Below are 22,863 nucleotides of genomic sequence, written 5' to 3'. Positions count from 1 at the left end.
AAAAGCTGGGTTAGCTGCTGAGTTGATGACAATGTCACCTTGAGAACATTACCTAGTATTAAATTCCACTCATCAGCAATATATCCTATGTCTTCCCCCCAGCCAGCTCTACACTTCAAAGTCATCGCCGTAGAAACGTGACCAAGAAGGGCGCTATACAAGGACGAAATTTGTCCTTTCCTGGAGGGTGCCATAGTTGGCTTCATAAGCATTATCGGTCTGGTGAGCTCCCATGTGGATGTTTTAGCCTGCGCCAAAATAGCATGTCGCAATTGTAGGTATTGAAAAATAAACGTATTGGGCAGATCAAATTCTGCACGTAGGGACTGGAACTCCCTGAGTACCCCTCAATCATATAGCTGTGAAATGTACTTTACTCCCCACCTCTCCCAATCAATGAAACCTTGTAATTTATTAAGTTCAGGGTAGTTACTATTCCTCCATATACGTGACCAACTAGTATACCCCATATATTGCAGAAGTTGTTTAGTTTTATTCCAAATCTTATCTATGAGTATAAATGTGGGGTACTGGTCCATAGCCCCCAGTTCCCCCGCCTCTACACATTCTACCAGGTTATCTCCGGTTACCTGGGCTCCCACCATATTTCTAGTGGGGTCTGTGGGTTCCGGACATAACCATCCTGCCAAGTGTTGTAGCTGTGCCGCGACAAAATAAAAAAATGGGTTCGGCACTGCCAAGCCTCCCAAATCCCTCCTCTCCTGGAAAGTTTCTAATTGAATTCTTGGGACCAGTTTCCTCCATATTAGTGCTCGGTATATAGTGTTGCATTTCTTAAACACTTGGGCGGGGATCCAGATAGGAGCATTATGGAGTACGTAGAGTAACTGAGGGTTCCAGATAATTTTGATCAGGTTACAGCGCCCGACAACGGACAGCGGCAACTTGATCCAGCTCGTTGTTTTTTCCTGAAATTTTTTAAGAACGGGTTCCACATTCAGTTTAATATATTGATCTAAATTAGGGTGGACCATAATACCTAAATATTTAAATTTATCCACAATTTTAATCTGGTCAGCAATCTGCGGCAAAGGTCCCGAGAGCGGGTCCAGTGGAAGAAGGGTAGACTTATCCCAATTAATTTTAAAACCAGAGAAGGTTCCAAAAGTATGAACCAATTCCATAAGATGGGTCAGGGATGCAGACGTGTCGCCCAAAAACAACAGCGCGTCCTCTGCATATAATGCCAATTTATCCTCTAATTCTCCCCGCCTGAATCCCTGTATTTCTGAATTCCCCCTTATAGCCGCCGCCAAGGGCTCTATGGCCAAGGCGAAAAGCAGGGGGGATAGGGGGCAACCCTGCCTCGTTCCCCTATGTAGATCAAAGGAGGGTGAAAGGGTGTTATTTATTCGAATACACGCTTTTGGTGCTTTATACAGTAGCTTAATCCAAGAGATGATATCCTCGCCCAGTTTAAACTTCTCCAGTACTTTCCACAAATACTCCCACTCCACACTATCAAAAGCCTTAGCGGCATCCAGCGAAAGTATCGCTCTATGTCCATAATTGTCGGTGGGAATCTGCATATTAAGAAAAAGTCGTCGCAAGTTATTTGCCGTAGATCTGTTTGGTATGAAACCGGACCAGCTACTCTGATTAGCATCTGAAGAAAAGAAGATCCTGATACTCTTGCCGTTTTGCGATTCTGACTTGCCACTGACCAGTGTGTGAGTCCACCAATTACGGTAAGAGTACCGACCCTTACTTTATGGTGGCGGGATCACTACCTTTGTATCTGATACCATGATGGCTGTCCTCCCTCTTTGTATGCACCTTTGCACTTTGGAGATCACATATTAGCGATTTAGAGACACTTTCATTTTATGGGACTTTTATTTCATGTGTGATCAGTATTATTTATACATTTGCACTTAATTCATCACGCCACTTAATCTGGGGGGTGTGTTTTTTCATGGTTCTGAAGTCTGGGGACAAACACTACCAGTTTGTAGCTTTCCCTTTTGGTCTGGTGTCGGCACCAAGGGTTTTCACCAAGGTGCCCGCCCCAATTCTGGCAACAGCGAGGAATCTCAATTGTGGGCTACCTGGACGACCTCCTTCTGAGAGCAAAAATAGAAAGAAAAATATATGGACAGCCGCACTCCAGAAAAAAACTTTTTGGTTGCCTTTATTGGTAAAAGGATAAAGGCACTACAAATCACAGCAGACAGTGGGATATATAGCTAACGCGTTTCGCACTAATATCAAGTGCTTGATCATAGCTCGTGACGCCCGCAGCCTTCTTTTCTTCCTAAGGTTGTTTCAGCATTTAATCCAAATGAGGACATTGTGCTTCCATCCTTGTGTCCTCGGCCATCGCATCCCAAGGAGGTTGCTTTGCATTCCTTGGACGTGGTCCGGGCTCTGCGAGTGTATCTGTCTGCTACGGCTCTGTTTCGGAGGTCAGACCCACTGTTTGTGTCGGTAACTGGTCCGAAGAAGGGCCTGGCAGTCTCGTCGGCCTCCATTTCTCGGTGTATTAGACTGATCATGATCCAGGCTTATGCCTTAAAAGGGCGGGCGCCTCCCTTTCCTTTCACAGCACATTCGACCAGGGCAATTGGTACTTCCTGGGCTTTCCGACATCAAGTGTCCGTTTCCCATGGTGACCTGGTCATCCGTTCACACTTTTCACAAAATTTTACAAGGTTGATGTGAGTGCATCTGCGGATGCTTGCTTTGGCCGCAAGGTTTTGCAGGCGGCTGTTTAAGGTTTATAGGTAGAGTTTTTTTGCTTGCTGTTCCCACCCCTCGTTTTTTTGACACTGCTTGGGGACGTCCCTAAGGTCAAGATTTAAGTTGCTGTGCCTGTCAATGAATGAAAGAGAAAATAGGATTTTTGTACTCGCCATAAAATCCCTTTCTCTAAAGTTCATGGACGGACACAGCACCCACCCTCCTTTTTCTGTTTGTACTGCTTTTTGACGAACTGAGCTGCTGGATGCAGTGTAAGGGGTTATAGCCAGTAGGGACCGCCCCCTGGGTGGTACTGTGCAGTTATGCTGTTCTAACATGTTCTGCCTAGTCCTCTCCTGAAGGTGGCAATATAACCCTAAGGTCAAGATTGAAGTTGCTGTGTCTGTCAATGAACTTCAGAGAAAAGGATTTTACGGTGAGTACAAAAATCCTATTTTTCACCGTTTAGGCCGATGCGTGTTTTTCTACATGTTTTTGGTATAAAAAAAAACGCAATAAGCGTATATTGGTTGGTTTGCGCAAAAGTTATAGCGTCTACAAAATGGATAGTTTTATGGCATTTTTATTATTATTTTAATATTTTTTTACTAGTAATGGTGGCGATCAGCGTTTTTTTTTTTTGTTTTTTTTGTTATCGTGACTGCGACTATTGCGGCCACATCGGACAATTTTGACACAGGGGTTAAGTGTGTCCTAGGGAGTGCTTCTAACTCTTAGGGGGCGTGGCTATGAGTGACACATCACTGATCCCGATGAGAGGGAACAGACGATCAGTGACCGCGTCACTAGACAGAACAGGGAGATGCTTGTTTACACTTGCCTCTCCCCGTTCTGCAGCTCTGTGACCCGATCACGGGACATCGAGTCCGCGGGTCCCCGCATGCACAGTCACGGAGCTTGCGGCAGGGGCTTGCGCCCACACAGCAGGAATTTCAAAGTGACGTGTATATATATATATATATGTTACTTTTGCCCTGCCGTGCCATTCTGCCAACTTGTATGTACAGGAGCCAGTCGGGAGCCGGTTAAAACCCAACTAGTCATAAAAATGTCCCTTCCCCCCTCCTAACACATGTGCTGTCTAACCTGTGTAAAAAAGATGCATATACTTTTTTTAGAGGAGAGTCCTCAAACGATTGGAAAAGCCTGGAGTGATGTCACCCATAGGCTCCCATGTGCCTGCCATTGTTGGCGCTCCTTCTCCTCTGCAGCTGGTATACACGGGAGCTGGATCACATGACTGGACCAGAGTGGGCTAAAGGTGGGTAAGTATATGAGCCTCCAAGTTTTCTTTTAGGTTCTTCAGTCACCTTGATTGGCCAGGTTGGGATGATGCAACTCCAGGGCATGCGCACTGAAGTTCATCCATCTCGACACCTGACAGATGCTGGGATTTTACATTGAGCTTAACATGCACAGCTAAGTGTATATGCTAAAGAAATGGGAAAATAAGCAGAAAAGACATAGTCAGATTGCTCATTATACTTCTGATTGTTGTAGCGTCTCCACAGGCCTTTTCATACAATCCTGGGATCAAGGAACTTAAGCTTTGGAAGCTGGCTGAACCTCCTTCAGCTTTTGTTAAGATTCTAGAAAATTAGAACCTTGTTACCATTGTAGATTTTTTTTTTTTTTTTTAGAAGCCAATTCATGGGTACTATGGTTCCCCCTTTTCTTTATCGTACATCACGGGACACAGAGAAGCATAGTAATTACTATGTGGGTTATAGAGAGTACCTTCAGGTGTGGACACTGGCACGCCCTTAAGGCAAGAAGTTCCCTCCCCTATATAACCCCTCCCATACCGGGAGTGCCTCAGTTTTTTGCCAGTGTCTAAGGTGTTGGTCACGAGTGAACATGTGCTCCAAGGAGCTCCACTGGAGGGATCCATATTGGATGTAAAAAGCCTCCATGAAATCCGGATCCGTCCAAAGTGCTTCTGAGCCAAAGTGGACGGTACCCGGGCCCCGGTTAAGAAGAACGGGGTTTGGCCTGTAATGCTTCTCTTTGAGAGCTGGATCCTGGTTATTCAGTACTTTGGTCAATTTCCTAATACCAAAAGTTTACTGACAGGGTGCGATATGGGTCCAGGGGTGTGGTGTTCCTGTCCATGGACCCCGGTCCCTGAAGGTCTATAGACGCTGCTCTCCGTGATGGGTGAAGATTGGACTGTCTGTTATGCAGAGTCCTGCAGCGTTGGATCAGGTAAGTGAAGGTGCTTCAGGACTTGGTCCTAGGAGTAACCTTCCTTTATTTTGAGCCATTATGTTTGCCTAAAGCTAACTGTCTGTGCTTCTCCTATATGGTCCTGTGTGTTGTGGGGAGGAGGGGTATCTCTAGTCAGGTAGTTAGCCCCTCCTGTGCAGGTTAAAAGCAGAAAAAAGTTGTCCAAAATGTTTGGCTTCACTTGGCTTACCTGGTTCTCACATGGAGCTGTGGTGTTCCATCCTCATGCATGGCGCGTAGCGTCATGCGCGCGCGACATTGATGTGTCTTGGGCGCACGCGCGCGCACAAATGAATTTTTTGTACGCTGCTCCGATGCGCACGAATGTGCGCGGCGTGCTCCGTGAGATGCGTGTGACGACATGTGCGCGCGTGCGGCTACGTGTGCGCGCGTAGCCTCGTGGTGCACGCCTAACAGCGGCGTGCGCATGCGCGCAGGGGGTCTATCTCAGCTGTTCTCTATGAGACTTGAGATTACAGGACAGAGCAGGTCAGGTGATACACCTAGTCCTTATATGCTTCAGTCCACCTAACTGGTTCTGGCTGACGGTGGACACAGATCTTGTGCACATACTTCAGTATTTAGTACTGGTGGTGGACAGTGACATTTGCTTAAGGCGCATAGTGGGCTCTGCACCTTGCCAACCATCAAATAGCAGCGTCAGTGCTGGTCTATAGGTTCGCAAGTAGTTGCAACTATTGTGAGAACCTCAGCTTTATCATGGCTAAAGGCTCAGGGACTAGAAGCAAAAAAGCAAAGGGATCGCCATCTGGCTCAGAGGATCTCGGGCATGCTCCTGCGGCTGCTTCCTCTCCTGAAAAATTGAAGGAGGCCCAGGGTGAACCATCAGGGCTGTCAGATGCCTGTTCTGCCCTTGTCCCACTTGCTCCAGTTTTTGTGACACAGGAGGCTCTGGCCTCAGCTATGGGGGGTCTGGAGCAGAGATTAGCGACCTTGATTGCATCCTCTCTCTCAAGGGAAAAACGCACAAGGTCCCCCTCTCCCTCTGAGGAGTCCCTCGATTTGGGGCATGCATCCTCAGAAGAGGTTGATTTACCCTCTGGAGATCTGGCAGAAGGTCAGCTGGAAGTAGTGGACTCCACTTTGGGAGAACCCTTTTCGGCGTCGCAACCTGAAAAATTGTTGGTCCAGTCCCTCACTGAGATGGTCCGTTCGGCCTTCAAGTTGCCACTTTCAGAACCAGCTTCAAGTGCAGTCTCATCTTTAGGCTCCTTAAAAGCTCCTCAAGCTAATTATTCCTTCCCGGTTCACCCCCTGCTGGAAGGGCTTATCTACAAGGATTGGGAACATCCAGATAGATATTTTCTTCCTCCTAAAAAGTTTTCGGTTTTATACCCCATGGAGGAACAATTCACTAAAAGATGGGGCATCCCCAAGGTTGACGCAGCTGTGTCCTGCGTAAACAAATCTTTGACCTGTCCAGTAGACAATGTTCTGGTATTCAAAGATCCGACAGACAAGAGATTAGAGACTTTATTAAAAACCTCTTTTGCTTCGGCGAGAGGAATAACCCAGCCTGCAATTGCGGCTATTGGGATTTGCCAGGCCTTGAAGGACCAGTTTAAAGGGGTCTTAAAGGAATTGCCGGCACAACAGGCCCAGAATTTGGCTGAGTTTCCCAGAGCATTATGTTTTGCCATAGATGCTATTAAGGACTCCATTCAGCAGTCCTCACGTCTCACTCTCTCGCTAGTTCATATGCGCAGGTTACTCTGGCTGAAGAACTGGTCTGCTGAAGCCCCGTGTAAAAAATTACTGGCGGTGTTTCCCTTTCATGGAGAGCGTTTGTTTGGGGAAGATCTGGATGCTTACATTCAGAAAATTTCCAGTGGCAAAAGTACACTGTTGCCAGTAAAGAAAAGGTTTAGGGGTCCCCCCTCCTTTAAGCGATCCTCCTCTCCTATCCCTAGTACTTCCGGTACCAGGCAGTTCCGACGGCCTCCTGGACGATTCAATGCAGGTGGGAAGCCACAGGGCCAGCCTCAGGCTTCCAAAAAACCTTGGAACCGTAAGCCACAGGCCAAGCCAGCAACTAAGTCAGCATTATGAAGGTTCTCCCCCACTCAGCCGGGTGGGGGGAAGACTTCAGCTGTTTGCGGAGGCTTGGCTAGACAGGATCCAAGACAGGTGGGTCCTCTCTACGGTCTCCGGGGGCTACAAGCTGGAGTTGAGCGAATTTCCTCCGCCGCGCTTCTTAACCTCCAACGTCCCAAAGGACCTCGGCAAAAGAAGGTCCTTAGCATTGGCCTTAGATCATCTGTTATCCCAAGGGGTAATCAGAGAGCTGCCAGTGGAAGAACAAGGTTTGGGGTTTTATTCCAATCTCTTCACCGTCCCCAAACCAAACGGGGATGTAAGACCCATCCTGGACCTCAAGGCCTTAAACAAGTTCCTAAGGGTCCAATCATTCCGGATGGAATCGATCAGGTCAGTGGTGGCCTCCCTGCAAGGAGGGGAACTACTAGCGTCCATCGATATAAAGGACGCATACTTGCACGTTCCTATCTTTCTCGACCATCAGAAGCTGCTTCGCTTCGCGGTAAATCAGCGCCACTTCCAATTCGTGGCCTTACCTTTTGGTCTGGCCACCGCTCCTCGTGTTTTCACGAAAGTATTGGCTCCACTGTTAGCCTATCTAAGGTCTCAAGGCATATCCATAGTAGCCTATCTAGACGACCTATTGGTAGTAGACCGGTCAGTGGCCGATCTAAACTCAGCGGTACACAGAACCGTAAAATTTCTGGAATCCATGGGTTGGGTTCTCAACCTGGACAAGTCAGCCTTAATGCCTGTGCAAAGGCTCGAATATTTGGGTCTACTCATAGACACAAAGCTAAAAAGGGTCTTCCTGCCCCAAAGGAAGTTCGAGGCTTTAAGAGAACTAGTTCAACTAGTCAAAGCAAAGCGTCAGCCTCCCATTCGCCTCTGTATGAGGTTACTGGGAAAGATGGTAGCCTCGTTCGAGGCCGTCCCATTTGCGCAGTTCCACTCAAGGGAGCTTCAACATGCCATTCTGTCCGCTTGGAACAAAAAGGTTTAAGCCTTGGATCTCCCTATGTCTCTCTCCCGGTCAGTCCGGCAGAGCCTTTGTTGGTGGCTGGTTCCCCGGAACCTGCTAAAGGGGAAGTCCTTTGTTCCCGTGACATGGCAGGTTGTGACCACGGACGCCAGTCTGCTAGGCTGGGGTGCAGTCCTGGGAGGTTTGTCTCTCCAGGGGAAATGGTCAGCCTCCGAGAGGTCTCTACCCATAAATCTGCTGGAAATTCGAGCAGTCTATCTAGCCCTGTCAGCTTGGTCAGACAGGTTGAAGGGTCTTCCGGTCAGGATTCAATCGGACAATGTCACTGCCGTGGCATACATAAATCACCAGGGGGGCACAAGAAGTCGTGCAGCCCAAAGAGAGGTGAATCGAATCCTGACCTGGGCAGAGAAATATGTCCCATGCATATCTGCAGTGTTCATTCCGGGAATAGACAATTGGCGAGCAGACTACCTAAGCCGCCAACAGGTGCTTCCAGGGGAATGGACTCTTCACCCCGACATCTTCCAGAGCATTTGTCAGAGGTGGGGGAACACCAGATGTCGATCTCTTTGCATCGAGGTTCAATGCAAGGGTGGGCAACTTTCTGTCCCGGACAAGGGATCCACTTGCTTACAGCACGGATGCACTGGTGTTCCCATGGGACCAGTTCTCCCTAATGTATGCGTTTCCTCCGCTGCAATTATTACCCCGTCTTCTTCGCAGGGTAAAGTCGGAAGGAAGACCAGTGATTCTGGTGGCTCCAGCGTGGCCCAGAAGGGCCTGGTTCACGGACATTGTAAGGATGTCCGTGGGGCAACCGTGGTCCCTTCCGCTTCGGCCAGACCTATTGTCCCAGGGGCCAATATTCCATCCTTCCTTACCGTCTCTCAATTTGACGGTTTGGCTATTGAGTCCCATATCTTAAAGAAAAGGGGTCTCTCTAATGCGGTGGCATCTACTTTGATTAATGCCAGAAAACCGGCATCCAGACTTATCTATTACCGAGTTTGGAAATCTTATGTGGCCTGGTGCGAGACCAGGGGTTGGCATCCCCGGAGGTATCTCATTGGCAGAATTCTGGAGTTTCTGCAGTTAGGGGCAGACATGAAGTTGGCCCTAAGCACCATTAAGGGCCAGATCTCGGCCTTATCGATTTTTTTCCAAAGGCCACTAGCTACACATTCCCTGATCAAGACCTTTTTGCAAGGTATGATCCGGCTTAGTCCACCAGTCAAGATTCCCTTGTGTCCATGGGATCTGAATCTGGTCCTTTCTGTCTTACAGAAACAACCATTTGAGCCCTTGGCTCATATTCCTTTGGTCCTTCTGACCAGGAAGGTGATATTTTTGGTAGCCATAACCTCCGCCAGGAGGGTTTCGGAGTTGGCGGCCTTGTCTTGTAAGGAACCGTACCTTATATTCCATAAGGATAGAGTGGTCCTACGGCCCCACCCGGCTTTCCTACCTAAAGTTGTTTCAAAATTTCATTTGAATCAGGATCTTGTTCTCCCGTCTTTTTTCTCAGAACCTAGTTCTGCAAGGGAGAAGTCTTTACATACGCTAGACGTATTAAGAGCAGTTAAGATCTATCTTAAGGCTACTGCTCAGGTCCGGAAAACTGATACATTGTTTATCCTGCCAGAAGGTCCCAGATGTGGGCAGGCAGCGTCGAAGTCCACTATCTCCAAATGGATTCGGCAGGTCATTACTCAAGCCTATGGCTTGAGGGGAAAGGTTCCCCCGTTTTAAGGTTAAAGCACATTCCACTAGAGCGGTGGGTACTTCCTGGGCAGTGCATCATCAAGCCTCCATGGCTCAAGTCTGCAAGGCCGCGACATGGTCGTCTGTCCATACTTTCACTAAGTTTTATCAATTGGACATAAGAAAGAATGAGGAGAGCGCCTTTGGGCGCAGTGTGCTGCAGGCTGCAGTTTGATTCCTCATGTCTGATGGCGCCCGGCTTATTTCTTGGGGTCTCCCTCCCCTCATAGCATTGCTTTAGGACGTCCCACATAGTAATTACTATGCTTCTCTGTGTCCCGTGATGTACGATAAAGAAAATAGGATTTTTATAACAGCTTACCTGTAAAATCCTTTTCTTTTGAAGTACATCACGGGACACAGAGCACCCGCCCCTCTTTTGGGGTATTTGGGACACTTATTGCTTGCTACAAAACTGAGGCACTCCCGGTATGGGAGGGGTTATATAGGGGAGGGAACTTCTTGCCTTAAGGGCGTGCCAGTGTCCACACCTGAAGGTACTCTCTATAACCCACATAGTAATTACTATGCTTCTCTGTGTCCCGTGATGTACTTCAAAAGAAAAGGATTTTACAGGTAAGCTGTTATAAAAATCCTATTTTTTTTGCGTTGATTTGAGAAATTGAAAATAAACTACCAATGGCAGGGCAGAGCTCCAACACAAAGCTGCAGGGCTATATCATATATTGCGTCGTACCAGTCCTTAGACTGTTAAAAATATTTTGGGTGGATGTAGCTACCACTACAGGGTTTGCATAACAGCCAGTGCCTCTGTTTTTGGTAGCTGTAGAATGTTTTGTTTTGGTGGTGTTTATTTTGTGCCTTGATCTTTGCTGTATTTCTGCTTTAGTACCCATTAGTATATTGGTAATGTAATCTGATGAGGAACAGTAACATGGAAAGTTCTTATGACCTACTCGCATATTGCACAGAGCAGCTCCGATCCCCGGTCCCCCGCTAGCATTCCTGGCCCTTCCCCCAGCCTAGTGCCCCCATAGCAAGCCACTTGCCATGGGGGCACTTTTGTGTGCTCGCTCCCGAGCCCTGCTGTGCGTGTGTGTCTGTCCACCAAAAGTGACCTCTCTTTTTGCAAAAAAATAAGATAAAAATAAAAGATTAGTATGGGTACACTGTAGCATGACCGCGCAGTTGTCATTTTAACTACTTCAATGCCGCATATAGTCATATGACGTGCACAAAGGGGATCTACCATCCCGGGTGGACGTCATATGACGTCCTGGACTTTGTGCGGTGATATCTGAATGATGCCTGCAGCTAGAGGCATCATTCAGATATCATTGTGTTCCGACAGCGATCCTGCGCACCATAAGAATGATCACAGTGGCGGTTCCACCGCTTGATCATTCTTATAGGTGGCGGGAGGGGACAACCCCCCCCCCTCCCACCGCCATCTGGTGCTTCTCCGGGCTCTCCCGTGGCATCGGAGGCCCGGAGAAAGGATCGCCCTGCGCCGGATAGGAAGCATAGAGATGACTGGTGACCAGATGGTCACCAGTCATCTCTATAACCGTCGTAGGCCCAGGCGTGATGTGATGCCGTTACGCCTGGGTACCCGGAAGTAAACAAAGCCGCAATTGCAGCTAGTAAACATGAGATTGGTGAAATTTTTTCACGATCTCATGCTTTCCAGGCTGAAGGAGAGATGTGGGGTGTTATTGACCCCGCATCTCTCCTTAAAGAGGACCTGTCACACACTATTCCCATTACAAGGGATGTTTACATTCCTTGTAATAGGAATAAAAGTGATAAAAAAAAAGTGTAATTTTTTTTTTATAAATAATAAAAAAAAATATTAAAACGCCCCTGTCCCTAGTAGCTCGCGCTCAGCAGCGAACAGACACGCAAGTCCCGCCCACGTATGTAAACGTCGTTCAAACCACATATGTGAGGTATCACCGCGTGCAACAATTCTAGCACAAGACCTCCTCTAACTCTAAACTGGTAACCTGTAAAAAATTTCAAAGCGTCGCCTATGGAGATTTTTAAGTAAAGAAGTTTGGCGCCATTCCATGAGTGTGCGCAATTTTAAAGCATGACATGTTAGGTATCTATTTACTCGGTGTAACATCTTTCATATTTTACAAAACAATTGGGCTAACTTTCCTGTTTTTTGTTATTTTTGTATTCATGAAACCATCCTTTTTTTTTTTTTTCCCAAAAAAAAGGCGTTTGAAAAATTATTGCACAAAAATTGCAATGACCGCCATTTTATTCCCTAGGGTGTCGGCTAAAAAAAAACATATATAATATTTGGGGATTCTGAATAATTTTCTAGCAAAAGAATGATGATTTGTAGGAGAGAAGTGCCAGAATAGGCCCGGTATGGAGGTGGGAATAAAAGCCCTGTATTGAAGGGATTAAAGTTCTGAAAGCTGAAAATTGTCCTGGACAGGAAGGGGGTAAAAATGCCCAGTAGGGGAGTGGTTAAGGTAAAAAAAATACAGTTGGCCCCATTTTTTTTTTACATAATGTGAAAGATGTTATGCTGAGTAAATGGATACCTAACATGTCACGCTTCAAAATTGCACACGCTTGTGGAATGGCGCCAAACTTAGGTACTTTAAAAATCCCCATAGGCGACACTTTTTAATAAGATCTAGGGCTATAATCATTGCTCTTGCTCCCAAGTTTGGAGCGATACCTCACATGTGTGATTTGAACACTGTTTACATATGTGGGTGCGATTTGCGTGTGCGTTCGCTTCTGTGGCCGCAGATAGCTGCCTTTCCCCTGGTATTGTTTTAAACAGCGGGTGGTCCGCTTTCAGATAAGTGGTCTCTGCGGTGGATTCACCGCAAGATAACTTTTGTTGGGGGCAAGAGTGGTACCCCCCTTCCCGCCACTCCCTGTTGGTCTCTACCAGAGCTGTCGGTAGTGGCGGAGACGATCGGGTCCTCTCCCCTGTGAGGCTGGATGCAGAGTGAGGGAATGATGGCTTCAACTCGGCTCCATACCATTAGATGACGGAAGTGTCGTCAAACGTCCCTTCCCCCAATGATCTCTTTTTTTTTTATTTTTTATTTAAGTATAAATGTGAGATGTGAGGTCTTCTTGACCCCAGATCTCACGTTTAAAGAGGTCTTGTCATGCTTTTTTTTCTATTACAAGGGATGTTTACATTCCTTGTAATTGGGAAAAAAAGTGACCCAATTATTTTTTTAAATGAACAGTGTAAAAAAAAAAAGAAAAGTAAAATGCATAAGAAAAAAAAAGTAAAGTGCCCCGACATGCAGAGCTCACGTGCAGAAGTGAACGCATACGTAAGTCACGCTCGCATATGAAAACTGTATTCAAAGCACACGTGAGGTATCGCTGCGATCGTTGGAGTGAGAACAATAATTCTAGCAAAAGATCTCCTCTAACTCAAAACTGGTAACCTGTAGCATTTTTTAAACGTTGCCTATGGAGATTTTTAATGGTCAAAGTTTGTCGCCATTCCACGAGCAGGCGCACATTTGAAGCATGACATGTTGGATATCAATTTACTTGGTGTAACATTATCTTTCACAATTTAATTTTTTTTCCAGCTAACTTTTACGGTTTTCTTATTTTTAAAATTCAAAAAAGTATATTTTTTCCCAAGAAATTGCGTTTATGTCCGCTGTGCAAATACGGTGTGACATAAAATGGTGGTTGTTGCAATACTTTATTCTCTAGGGTGTCTGACCAAAAAAAAAGATTTCAACTTATAAACAGATCTCAAAAAGAGGCTCAGTCCTTACTGGCTGCTCTGTATGTAGCTTCTGACAGGCTCTGGCCTAGACCATCTTTCATGTAGAGCAAAAATTATTTTTCAGATCCTCAGTTCTTCGCCATGAGGTGCAATGTTGAACTTCCAGTGACCAGTATGAGAGAGTGAGAGCGATAACACCAAATTTAAAACACCTGCTCCCCATTCACACCATGAGAACCTTGTAACACTAACGAGTCACAAGACAACGGAGAGGGAAAATGGCTAATATGGCCCAATTTGAACATTTTCCCTTAGGGGTGTATTCACTTTTGTTGCCAGTGGTTTAGACATTGATGGCTGTGTTATTTTGAGGGGACTGCTAATTTACACTGTTGTATAAGCTGTACACTTACTAATTTACATTGTAGCAAAGTGTCATTTATTCAGTGTTGTCACATGAAAAGATATAATAAAATATTTGCAAAAATGTGAGGGGTGTATTCACTTTTGTGAAATACTGTACATACACACTATATTGTCAAAAGTATTGTGCCGCTGCCTTTACACGCACATCTTTAATGGCATCCCAGTCTTAGTCCGTAGGGTTCAATATTGAGTTGATCCACCCTCCACCAAATGATTTGGAGCAGTGCACAAAGCAAGGTCCGTAAAGACATGGATGAGCGAGTTTTGGGTGGAGGAATTTGACTGGCCTGCACACTTTTGAGAAGAACTAGATCAGAGAGTGCGAGCCAGGCCTTTGCGTCCAACATCAGTGCCTGACCTCAAGAAAGCGCTTCTGGAAGAAGTGTCGAACATTCCTATAGACACACTCCTAAACATAAACCTTGTGGACAAGTTGAAGATGTTACAGCTGCAAAGGGTGGGCCAACTCCATATTGAACCCTATGGACTAAGACTGGGATGCCATTAAAGTTCATGTGCGTGTAGTCGGGCATCCCAATACTTTTGACAATATAGTGTATATACAGAACACAAAATAATCTCACAGGGTTATTGAGTGTGCCAAAGGCTATTATTATTTTCTCTTTTTAGATAATAAAATGCATACATAGTTTTAGAGAGATTTTATGAATAACAATTGTGAATGAATTTTAGAAACTAAAAAATATTATGTTTTAAAATAACTGCATTGTTCTTCTAGGTGTGTGACCATTGAAAAATGTCGGAATAGCACTTTTGTCCTCGGACCAGTGCAAACTGTTGTTCATGTGCAGATGTGTGACCATGTGACAATCATAAGTGTTTGTCAGCGATTGTCATTGTCCTCTACAACCAGTTGTACTTTTCACATTCTTACTCCTACAAGGCCTCTTTTATTTAATGGAAATCAGGGTGTCATTTTTGCTCCATATCATACTTACTATGCAATGCTAGAAGATCACATGGGACAAACAGGTTTAGCTACGTTACCAAATTACTGGGACAGGCCACAGTTTTTTTCTGCGGAAAGCGACTCTCAAGTTTGGAAACTCATGTCCCCTCGTGAATTTTATACATTTTCCGTGCCTTTTGAAATGGAAGGTGATACAACTGAAATTCCTGGAGGCTTACCCCCAGCATTTCTTAAGGCAATGGATCAAAGACAGCAAAAAATACAAATGTGGCAGAAAACTGTTAAGGAAGCAAAATTAAACAGGTAAGGCTGATCATTAATGCTTTTAGATGTATGCCTTTGACCTTGCTTATATTGCTTTTAATTTAGTTAACCAGTTTGTGATCACTTGCTGTATATGTGTTCCTTTTATTTTCTGCTAATAGCGTTGTATGATTGGTGTTAGCGTATTGTTTCTTCTTAAAGCATTGGGGCTTTGGCTTAGGCTTTGCATGCAGTAAGATCCAAAGAGCACATTTAGCCTCAACTTTTGGTAAAAGTGAAAATGTGGTGTTTTTAATCTTTATGGTAAAGATGGGTAATTACAATAGAGACCAGTATAAGTACATTTAGACTTAAAAGTGTAAGCTCTAAATCAAAAATGCAATAATAAAATGTTTTTTTTTTTTATTCTGTTTATTAAGTTTTAATAAACGTAACATAACACATTGGACATGTCAACTGACACTGTCCACATACCGGCCAAGCATTGCCCAAAAAAAAATATCCTAGTCTAAACGAACAGTCCGACTAACTAGTTTACAATTTTTAAAAACAGAACACACCAACCCACCCATACCACCCCACCCCCTCCCTAACCCCACACAGTCAAAATTCAATACAAAAATTACTTCAGTTTTTCCTTCAGCACTGGTATTTTGTTGGGAAACTGATTGTTTAACATACATTGGATATATAGGGACAAGGCATAGCTTCAAACGCTATGCATTACACCTACCACTCAGCTTTAGGTAATTGGCTTATTCCACCACCATTCGTGTTGTATTATCTCAGAACATCAGAGATCCAGGAAACCGCAGCAAAAACTAAACTAAACTGTAGGTACATTATATGATTGGTTTTTATCTATTTTTAAAAGGAATCGGTTAACTATTATGTCTCTATACCCTGTAAACAGTAATTTCAGCAAAAAAATGTTTTTCCTTTAGTGACCCTTTAACTTTCCTTGGACATGCAGAGTCACTATTGGTGGTTCATCAAAGGAGCGAGAGACCAGGGGGAATGCTGGGATACTACTACCTTCTGGGCAGCTTCACTGTTGTGGTTTAGGCTGGGTCAACTGAATGGGGTATTTTACTCCCTGATTTGATGGTTGAAGGTTCTGTATCTGGGCAGGGGCTGGACTATTTTGTTGTTGATTGAAAGGTTTATAAGGGCATTGATTTTCCCAGTGCCCCTCCTGTCCAGAGTTGAAACAACTGGTTCTGGACTGCTGAGGACCCCTAGAAAATCCTCTTCCTCTGCTCCTTCCTCTGCCTCTTATCCACTGCCCACCATTACCCTGGGGAGACATTTGCTGTGCCCCTCCTTGGTAATGGGCAGTTATTGTTTTTTTCCTTTTGCTATAGCAAAACATCCTGCAGCATCTTTTTCTGTTAATGTTTTCTGAAAAACATCCAAAGTACTTGTTGGCCATTCAGAAATCATTTGCCTGACCATTAAGCCCATCTGTGGTTTCAGGTTAGATATTCAAGTCTGAATCATCAGACTTGTCATATCTGCCTGCAAGGATAACCCAGCCTCTTCAGTCCAGGTATCTATGAATCTCTTCCAAAAACCCAAAACTGACTCGCTTGTTTTTTGTTGCTATGGCAGTGGGGAGGGAAGTACTTATTTTTAAAAGTACTTGTCATTTCTTTCTCAATTTCTTCCCATTTTGTCTCCCACTCTTGGTCTTAGAGTATGTTCTTTAACCACTTGCCCACCAGGTAAATTCTGGCACTTCTCTCCTTCATGTGAAAATCACAATTTTTTTGCTAGAAAATTTATCAGAACCCCCAAACATTATATATTTTTTTTTAGCAGACATCCTAGGGAATAAAATGGCAGTCATTGCAATACTTTTTGTCACACCGTATTTGCGCAGCGGTCTTACAAGCGCACTTTTTTTGGATAAAAATCACTTTTTTGAATTAAAAAATAAGACAACAATACATTTTGCCCAATTTTTTTATATATTGTGAAAGATAATGTTACGCCGAGTAAAATGATACCCAACATGTCACGCTTAAAAATTGCGCCCGCTCGTGGCATGGCGTCAAACTTTTACCCTTAAAAATCTCGATAGGCGACGTTTAAAAAATTCTACAGGTTGCATTTTTTGAGTTGCAGAGTAGGTCTAGGGCTAGAATTATTGCTCTCGCTCTAACGATCGCGGCGATACCTCACTTGTGTGGTTTGAATACCGTTTTCATATGCGGGCGCTACTCGCGTATGCGTTTACTTCTGCGCGCGAGCTCGTCGGGACGGGGCGCTTTAAAAATTTTTTTTTTGGTTTTCTTATTTATTTTTATTTAGTTTTATAATTTTTTACACTGAAAAAAATAAAATAAAAAAAATTGATCACTTTTATTCCTATTACAAGGAATGTAAACATCCCTTGTAATAGAAAAAAGCATGACAGGTCCTCTTAAATATGAGATCTGGGGTCAAAAAGACCTCAGATCTCATAATTAGACTTAAATGCAAAAAAAAAAATAAAAAAAAAAAAATGTCATTTTTTCAAATGACAAAAAAAAAAATGTTTCTTTAAGAGGCTGGGCGGGACTGACGTTTTGACGTCACTTCCGCCCAGCAGAGCTATGAGGACGGGTGAAGGAGATTTCTCCTTCAGTCCCGTCCCCGCTCAGCTGCCGGACACATCGGATCCCCTCCGCCGCTACCGACGGCTCCGGTAAGCGGCGGAGAGCGCGGGAGAGCGGCGGGAGGGGGGGGGGCCCTCTCCCGCCACCGATAACGGCGATCTCGCGGCGAATCCGCCGCGGAGACCGCCGTTATCGTGTACACCACCGCCCCCTGCAAAGATGAATATCTCGGTTGTGGCAGCAGCTGCTGCCGTTATCGAGATATTCAACTTTAAAAAGGAGGACGTCTTTTTGACATGGGGCGGTGGTCAAGAGGTTAAGCTCATCTGATTTCTCTTGTAACTCCTTCAGTATTGCATGAGCTTCCTCCAATGTCTTCTGATAAAGTTTTTTTTTTTTTTAGTGTAGTTCTGTCTCTCCCTAAAGCGCCCTACTTTCTAGTTTCTGTGTCGGAATCCCCTGAAACATCAGAATCCATTTAACTGACGGTCACTATGGGACTTTCTGATCTATCTTCCTCTTGCTGCATAACTTGTTGCTGCTGAACCGTGGCAGGGGCTTGTTGCTGTTGAGCTGGGCTAATTCCCTAAATGGGGCCCCTTGGAGATATAGAGTACTAATGAACTGTCACAAAAATGATTTAAAGGGTTAGTAAAGGAAAAAAAAAATTCCTTTTAAAATAACAAACATGTTCTACTTGCCTCCACTGTGCAGTTCGTTTTGCACAGAGTGGCCCCGATCCACGTCTTCTGGGGTCCCTCGGCGGCTGTCTCTGGTCCTCCCCACAAGTACTGACCACAGTCATACGAGAGAGCTCGCATGGTGGTGAGTAATTGCGGACGCGCTCCCGTGATACATCGAGCGTTCATAGCCGCTCACTGTATCACTCGGCCCCGCCCCTCGGCGTGCCGTGTCACTGGATGTGATTGACAGCAGCGCCAGCCAATGGCTGCGCTGCTTTCAATCCATCCGCTCCAGCCAATCAGCGGCCAGGCTGAGCGGCGAAGAGGATCTCGGGACCGCACGCGGGACTTTCGAGGGGTCAGGTAAATATATTGGGGGCTCGGGGGGGGGGGGGGCGGGCGGCAGCATCAGATGTTTTTTCACCTTGATGCATAGATTGCATTAAGGTGAAATTTTGTTTTACTTTACAACTCCTTTAACAGTGTTTCTGCTTTTATGTGCAGACAGCTGTGTCCAAAATGGCACGTTACCCTTTACTCTCCTACACACATACTGAAAGAAATACAGTATCTCGTCTGACATGTAAAACCTACAACTGTGAAAATCTTTTTAACCACTTCAATACCCAGCCATAGTAATATGACATCCACAGATGTAATCTACCATCCTGGGTGGACGTCATATTGCGTCCTGGGCTTTGTGGGGAGATATCTGAATGATGCCTGCAGCTAGAGGCATCATTCAGATATCCTCTTCTGCCGGTGATTCTGTGCACAATAAGAATGATCATAGCGGCAGTTCCGCCGCTTGATCGTTCTTGTAGGCGGCTGGAGGGGACATCCGGTCCTTCTCCGGGCTCTCCCATGCCATCGGGGGCCCGGAGAAAGAATCGTCCGGCACTGGTGTCTTGTCACATGATGAGCATAGAGATGACTGGTGACCAGGTGGTCACCAGTCATCTCAATGACCGTCGGAGGCCTGGGCGCGATGTGATGACATCACTCCCAGATTCCCAGAAGTAAACAAAGCGGCGATTGCGGCTAGTAAGCATGAGATCTGTGATTTTTTTTTTTTCACGATCTCATGCTTTCCAGCCTGGAGGAGAGATGCAGGGACTTATTGACCCCCTGCATCTCTCCATAAAGAGGACCTGTCACACACCATTCCTATTACAAGGGATGTTTACCTATAGGAATAAATAATAGGAATAAAAGTGTTCACATTTATTTTATTTTTTTTTATAAAAGGTGTAAAAAAAAAGTTTATTTATTTATTTTAAACGCCCCTGTCCCCGGTAGCTCACGCTCAGAAGCGAACGCACACATAAGTCCCGCCCACATATGTAAACACCGTTCAAACTACATATGTGAGGTATCGCCGTGTGCGTTAGAGCGAGAGCAACAATTCTAGCACTAGACCTCTTATGTAACTCTAAACTGGTAACCTGTAAACATTTTCGAAGCGTCGCCTATGGAGATTTTTAAGTACCGAAGTTTGGCGCCAATCCATGAGTGTGCGCAATTTTAAATCGTGACATGTTGGGTATCTATTTACTCAGCGCAACATCATCTTTCATATTTTACCAAAAAATTGGATTAACTTTTTACTGTTTTATTTTTTAATTCATGAAACCATTTTTTTCAAAAAAAAAAATGTTTGAAAAATTATTGCACAAATACTGTGCAAGATAAATAGTTGCAACGACCAACATTTTATTCCCTATGGTGTTTGCTAAAAAAAACATATACAGTGCCTTGCGAAAGTATTCGGCCCCCTTGAACTTTGCAACCTTTTGCCACATTTTTAGGCTTCAAACATAAAGATATAAAACTGTATTTTTTTTTTGAAGAATCAACAAGTGGGACACAATCATGAAGTGGAACTTTAACAAATAAACTGAAAAATTGGGCGTGCAAAATTATTCAGCCCCCTTAAGTTAATACTTTGTAGCGCCAACTTTTGCTGCGATTACAGCTGTAAGTCGCTTGGGGTATGTCTCCATCAGTTTTGCACATCGAGAGACTGAAATTTTTGCCCATTCCTCCTTGCAAAACAGCTCGAGCTCAGTGAGGTTGGATGGAGAGCGTTTGTGAACAGCAGTTTAAAGTTCTTTCCATGGATTCTCGATTGGATTCAGGTCTGGACTTTGACTTGGCCATTCTAACACCTGGATATGTTTATTTGTGAACCATTCCATTGTAGATTTTGCTTTATGTTTTGGATCATTGTCTTGGAAGACAAATCTCCGTCCCAGTCTCAAGTCTTTTGCAGACTCCATCAGGTTTTCTTCCAGAATGGTCCTGTATTTGACTCCATCCATCTTCCCATCAATTTTAACCATCTTCCCTATCCCTGCTGAATAAAAGCAGGCCCAAACCATGTCTGACAGTGGGGATGGTGTGTTCAGGGTGATGAGCTGTGTTGCTTTTACGCCAAACATAACGTTTTGCATTGTTGCCGAAAAGTTTGATTTTGGTTTCATCTGACCAGAGCACCTTCTTCCACATGTTTGGTGTGACTCCCAGGTGGCTTGTGGCAAACTTTAATTGACACTTTTTATGGATATCTTTAAGAAATGGCTTCTTGCCACTCTTCCATAAAGGCCAGATTTGTGCAGTATACGACTGATTGTTGTCCTATATACAGAGGCTCCCACCTCAGCTGTAGATCTCTGCAGTTCATCCAGAGTGATCATGGGCCTCTTGACTGCATCTCTGATCAGTATTCTCCTTGTATGAGCTGAAAGTTTAGAGGGACGGCCAGGTCTTCGTAGATTTGCAGTGGTCTGATACTCCCATTTCAATATTATTGCTTGCACAGTGCTCCTTGGGATGTTTAAAGCTTGGGAAATCTTTTTGTATCCAAATCCGGCTTTAAACTTCTCCAACAGTATCTCGGACCTGCCTGGTGTGTTCCTTGTTCTTCATGATGCTCTATGCGCTTTAAACGGACCTCTAAAACTATCACAGTGCAGGTACATTTATACGGAGACTTGATTGCACACAGGTGGATTCTATTTATCATCATTAGTCATTTATGTCAACATTGGATCATTCAGAGATCCTCACTGAACTTCTGGAGAGAGTTTGCTGCACTGAAAGTAAAGGGGCTGAAAAATTTTGCACGCCCAATTTTTCAGTTTTTTATTTGTTAAAGTTTGAAATGAACCGCCACGCACCGCTGAAGTGTTTCCTTGTGTTCCTTATTTGGACAATATGTTATGCAAGGAATGGGATGCACCGCAAAAAGTTTGTCAAAAATCTTTGCAACCCGTTACCCTCCTTGAGGGGGACTTTAAAATAAAAAGGAGGTCTCTCCTCCGCCAGTGGACCCCCTATGTCCAGACTGAGCAGGGCCGCCACATTGCCTGTGGAAGGGGCTCCTGCCTTTCAGGATCCCGCTGATAGAGTGGAGGCCGTGGCCCGCTCCCTATTCATGGTGGTGGGTTCGACTGACAGGGCGAAGCTCCTGCTGCAGGAGCTGGAAGAAGGGGACGCTTCCGAGTCCTCTAGGGACCTGGCTGAACGATTAGTTCAGGGTCTGAAATTTCTCTGCGAGGCGGCCATGGATACGTTCCGGGGCTTCCGTCTATGCAGGGTTCTGCGCCGCCTTGTGTGGCTGAAGAGCTGGTCTGCGGACTAGTCCTCTAAGGAGGCCTTGGTGATGGCCTTTAAGGGTGAACGGTCCTTTTGGGACTTCCCTGGATGGCATCATTGTGGATGCCACGGTGGTAAGCGCATGCTGTTCCCGCAGTCTGGGAAGGGCTAGGGACCTTGCCCTGTGCAAGGACCCTCCTTGACTACCTCCGAGCGTTTTTTCGCCCGCCCTGTGCGGTGGGGGTAGGTCTACATGGTGCTTAAATCCCCGCTGCGGGGTAGCAGCGCATCTGATACCGCATGCCTAACAGGTCTGCGGACATACCTGCTTCCGCCTGTAGGTCTGCTCCCGCGTCTCGGGTGGGAGACTGGCTTTGCACATTCATGGCTCGGTGGAGGTCTCTCCTCTCCGACCGTTGGGGTTGCGAAGTGGTTTCCTTGGGGTACAAGATTGAGTTTCTCTTGTCTGCCAAACAGTTTTTTTCCCTCCGGCCTCTCGCCTCCTCCGGTTCGCCGGTTGGCTCTGTCAGAGGCTGTCCAGTATCTTCTGGTCAGGGGGGTGATTGTGTCAGTTCCCTAGTTGGAACGGTCTCAGGGGTTTTACTCCATTCTGTTTGTGTCCCCACGGAGGAGTCCCTCGTTTGTTTTGTCAAGGTGCAAACTTTCAGGTGGTGTCGATTCGCTTGGTAATAGCGGCACTCCATCAGGGGGATTTTTTTCTGGCATCCTTGGATGTCATGAACGTGTACCTACCTGTTTGCGTATCCTCAAAGCACCAGAGTTTCTGTGCTTTGCGGTTGGGGGGGACCATTTTTAATTGGTGTCCTTCCCGTTCGGCTGGTTTTCGCCAAGGTGCTCGATACTGGCCCGGCTGTGACGGCGGGGGTTTGTTATCATGGGATGTCTGGGCGACATTC

General features: G+C 45.4%; 1 protein-coding gene across 2 annotated transcripts in view; it reads left to right on the top strand.

Moving 5' to 3' along the window:
• TBCCD1 (TBCC domain containing 1) overlaps positions 1-22,863 on the top strand; it is a 121,981-nt gene that overhangs the window by 63,853 nt on the left and 35,265 nt on the right. For both annotated transcript variants that reach the window (XM_040357103.1, XM_040357102.1), the window contains exon 5: positions 14,611-15,105. In XM_040357103.1, the coding sequence (XP_040213037.1) occupies positions 14,611-15,105 (495 nt within the window). The remainder of the gene's footprint in view (positions 1-14,610; positions 15,106-22,863) is intronic.

Source organism: Rana temporaria, chromosome 6 (genome assembly GCF_905171775.1).
Source record: "Rana temporaria chromosome 6, aRanTem1.1, whole genome shotgun sequence".
NCBI classification, from domain to species: Eukaryota; Metazoa; Chordata; class Amphibia; order Anura; family Ranidae; genus Rana; species Rana temporaria.
Note: the sequence above shows the minus strand (reverse complement) of the source record. Positions and strands in the feature narration are given on the sequence as shown.